This window comes from Perkinsus marinus (genome assembly GCF_000006405.1).
Source record: "Perkinsus marinus ATCC 50983 genomic scaffold scf_1104296944036, whole genome shotgun sequence".
NCBI lineage: Eukaryota > Perkinsozoa > Perkinsida > Perkinsidae > Perkinsus > Perkinsus marinus.
In genome coordinates, this window is record NW_003211593.1 from 1 (window position 1) to 2,316 (window position 2,316).

The 2,316-nt window shown below is 45.9% G+C and overlaps 1 protein-coding gene across 1 annotated transcript; it reads right to left on the minus strand.

The window, feature by feature from the left end:
* Nucleotides 1-878: 878 nt before the first annotated feature.
* Pmar_PMAR000922 (nucleosome assembly protein, putative) lies at nucleotides 879-2,316 on the minus strand. The gene is made up of 3 exons (XM_002780801.1): nucleotides 1,844-2,316; nucleotides 1,387-1,548; nucleotides 879-1,180 (listed from the first exon to the last, which is right to left on the minus strand). The coding sequence occupies exons 1-3, from the start codon at nucleotides 1,996-1,998 to the stop codon at nucleotides 1,057-1,059; spliced, it is 441 nt and encodes a 146-aa protein (XP_002780847.1). The 5' UTR covers nucleotides 1,999-2,316; the 3' UTR covers nucleotides 879-1,056.

Consider the following 2,316-nt stretch of genomic DNA (forward strand, 5'->3'; position numbering starts at 1 on the left):
CACAACATCGAGGAGTCAATAGCCTGTCATCATCACACCAAAGATTTTTGCTATTTTCCTACCTTCCGGTGACAATGCCCACAGTGTAATGTGTGATGAGCCTTCCTTAGCGGGTCATCCCCTTTCCGCTCTGTTCGTATTTGATTATAGCGGAACCACAGCGGCTTCGAGGGCGCGAACAGACCAAGCCGCGGCATGAAGGCTGTGTTCACCAGCCGGAGAAGTCGCGGACGATTAGTTGACATGAACAAGACAAATTTCTGAATATTTGACGAGCCGCGTGAAAACACCGCATATTAGCCACCCATAAAGAGCTTTTCGCGATCCAAGGAAGGATTATCTAGTCCGCGATAAACCAAATGCCGGGGAAGTGACGGTAACGTAACTAGGGAATAGCAAGAACTGGAAATTGTTTATGTACAGACAACTATGCTGTATCACTCGCATCCTACGCGAGGAAGCTGCTCGGAGCATACCCCACACTCCAAACACGATTAAACCGATCTTCCCATCGAATAACAATATGCTATACGAACGCCCACCATTTCTCGGATAATCATCGAGGAGTCTTTTGAAATAGAGAGACCACGTCGAAAATGAATCCCTCTTATACTTCTGACAGTCCCTTGCTGCTCACGTGTGAATCCCACTTACCAAGGACATCACAACGAGCCTCGAACTATCCACGTGCAACACCGTCAATGTAACAACGCTACACCGAAAAAAATCTGAAGACTTGAAAGCCCTTCCCTAACGAATTTACCGTATCCATAAGGGATCAATTTCAATCCGAAGTCTTCCAAACCTCGACCTCTCTTTACCAAGACAACGCAACAACCTCCTGTATATGAACGTAACCAGAAACAAGCTTGGCAGAGTTCCTCACTTGATCAACCGCCCAAGATATACTACACCTCACGCTCGATCAATGCAATGCCACAGCTGTTCTGAGAGCTATCTATGGTTCAGTGACGATACAGCGATAAAAGTAAAGAAAACAGCCAGTATGAGACACTTTTGCTTCCATCGGAAAACCTTCGTATAGAGGGAAAGTGTTTACTCATGCTTCTGAGCAGCCTCCTCATCGGCCTCCTTAGAGTCATCATCGCATTCACCCTCGCAGTCACTCTCGGAATCGTCCTCATCGGAATCATAGTCGGCAGCCTCACCAGTAAAGTATCTGATAGCATCACAATATGACTAACATGCCTCGAACATCATAGCATTTGATTTCATTATCATCTACATTCAGAAGACAATACACTGTGGGCACCGCATTCGAGTGTTATACGGAAACTCACTTCGATTATCGAAAATTCTCTGAAAATATTTATATCGAACTTCATTATAAATATTTTCCAATGAAAATTCCACCGAAGATATTACTTGAAAGCGCGAGGAATGATGTTCTCCCTCAGATCGTCAGCCTTCTCGAAATCAGCGCTCATGAAGAACTGAAGACGCTCCTCAGCTTCATCATCGTCTGACTCTGAATCCGAATCCAGGTCCAGGAAGATCTCAGGGATGGGATGATCGGGTCCGAGAGGGCTGAAGAATGACACAGTCACGCCTCGCATCTACTAATAACTAGTCGAAATTCTTACGTAGAAAAAAGTTCACCAATCAAAGATAGAACACATTCGGAAATTTCTCCACGAAGCTCGCTGCTAATCAATACAACGAGATTCTCGATGTACTGATTATCAGCGATTTCTGACCCAAGACCTTCTCGTTACGAGAAGACACTCCCGAACTCGCCAACTCTACAGAACGATAGATCAAACTATCGCCGACAAATACACGTCTATCTACAACCACGCAACTCTAACCCCCAAGGACTCACGTGAAGAACCTAAAGAAAGATTCTCTCTCCTTCTGCACGGTCTTAGTAGCTCCAGTCTTCTTGTTCTTCTTCACGACAGACTTCAGAGTGAGATCCTTCCCAGCCTTCCATGCCACAGTGTCGCTATCAATGCACTTGATCTCATGACGGAGCATATCATTAACCTCGCTGAAGTGGTAGGTCTTCGACAAGGACTTGTTCTCGAAAAAAGGGTTCTCGTTGAACACGAAAGTAATCTTCAATCCGGCGATCAAATCCTCTTCCTTCTCACCAGGGATCTCCTCAGCCTGTATGTCAACCAAATACTGTAAAGCCTCCTTATCATGATCGTCAATCTCAGGCCCAAAATTGGCAGTGTTCTTCAACACAGTGAGCCAGAACTCGGGAACGCCACCCTCGGCGATGACCTTAGACCTTTCCGAGAAGAGAGGCTGGTATTTGGCCTCGTAAGTCTTCTCCAGAGCACGGGTCTC

Bases quoted from the DNA above. Each gene is read 5' to 3' on its own strand.
- Pmar_PMAR000922 (XM_002780801.1), bottom strand. From the start codon at position 1,998: ATGCTCCGTCATGAGATCAAGTGCATTGATAGCGACACTGTGGCATGG. The intron at 1,549-1,843 runs GTGAGTCCTTGG...GTCATTCTTCAG, and splicing joins TCTTTCTTTAGGTTCTTCAC to CCCTCTCGGACCCGATCATC. The intron at 1,181-1,386 runs GTAATATCTTCG...TGATGCTATCAG, and splicing joins ATCATTCCTCGCGCTTTCAA to ATACTTTACTGGTGAGGCTG.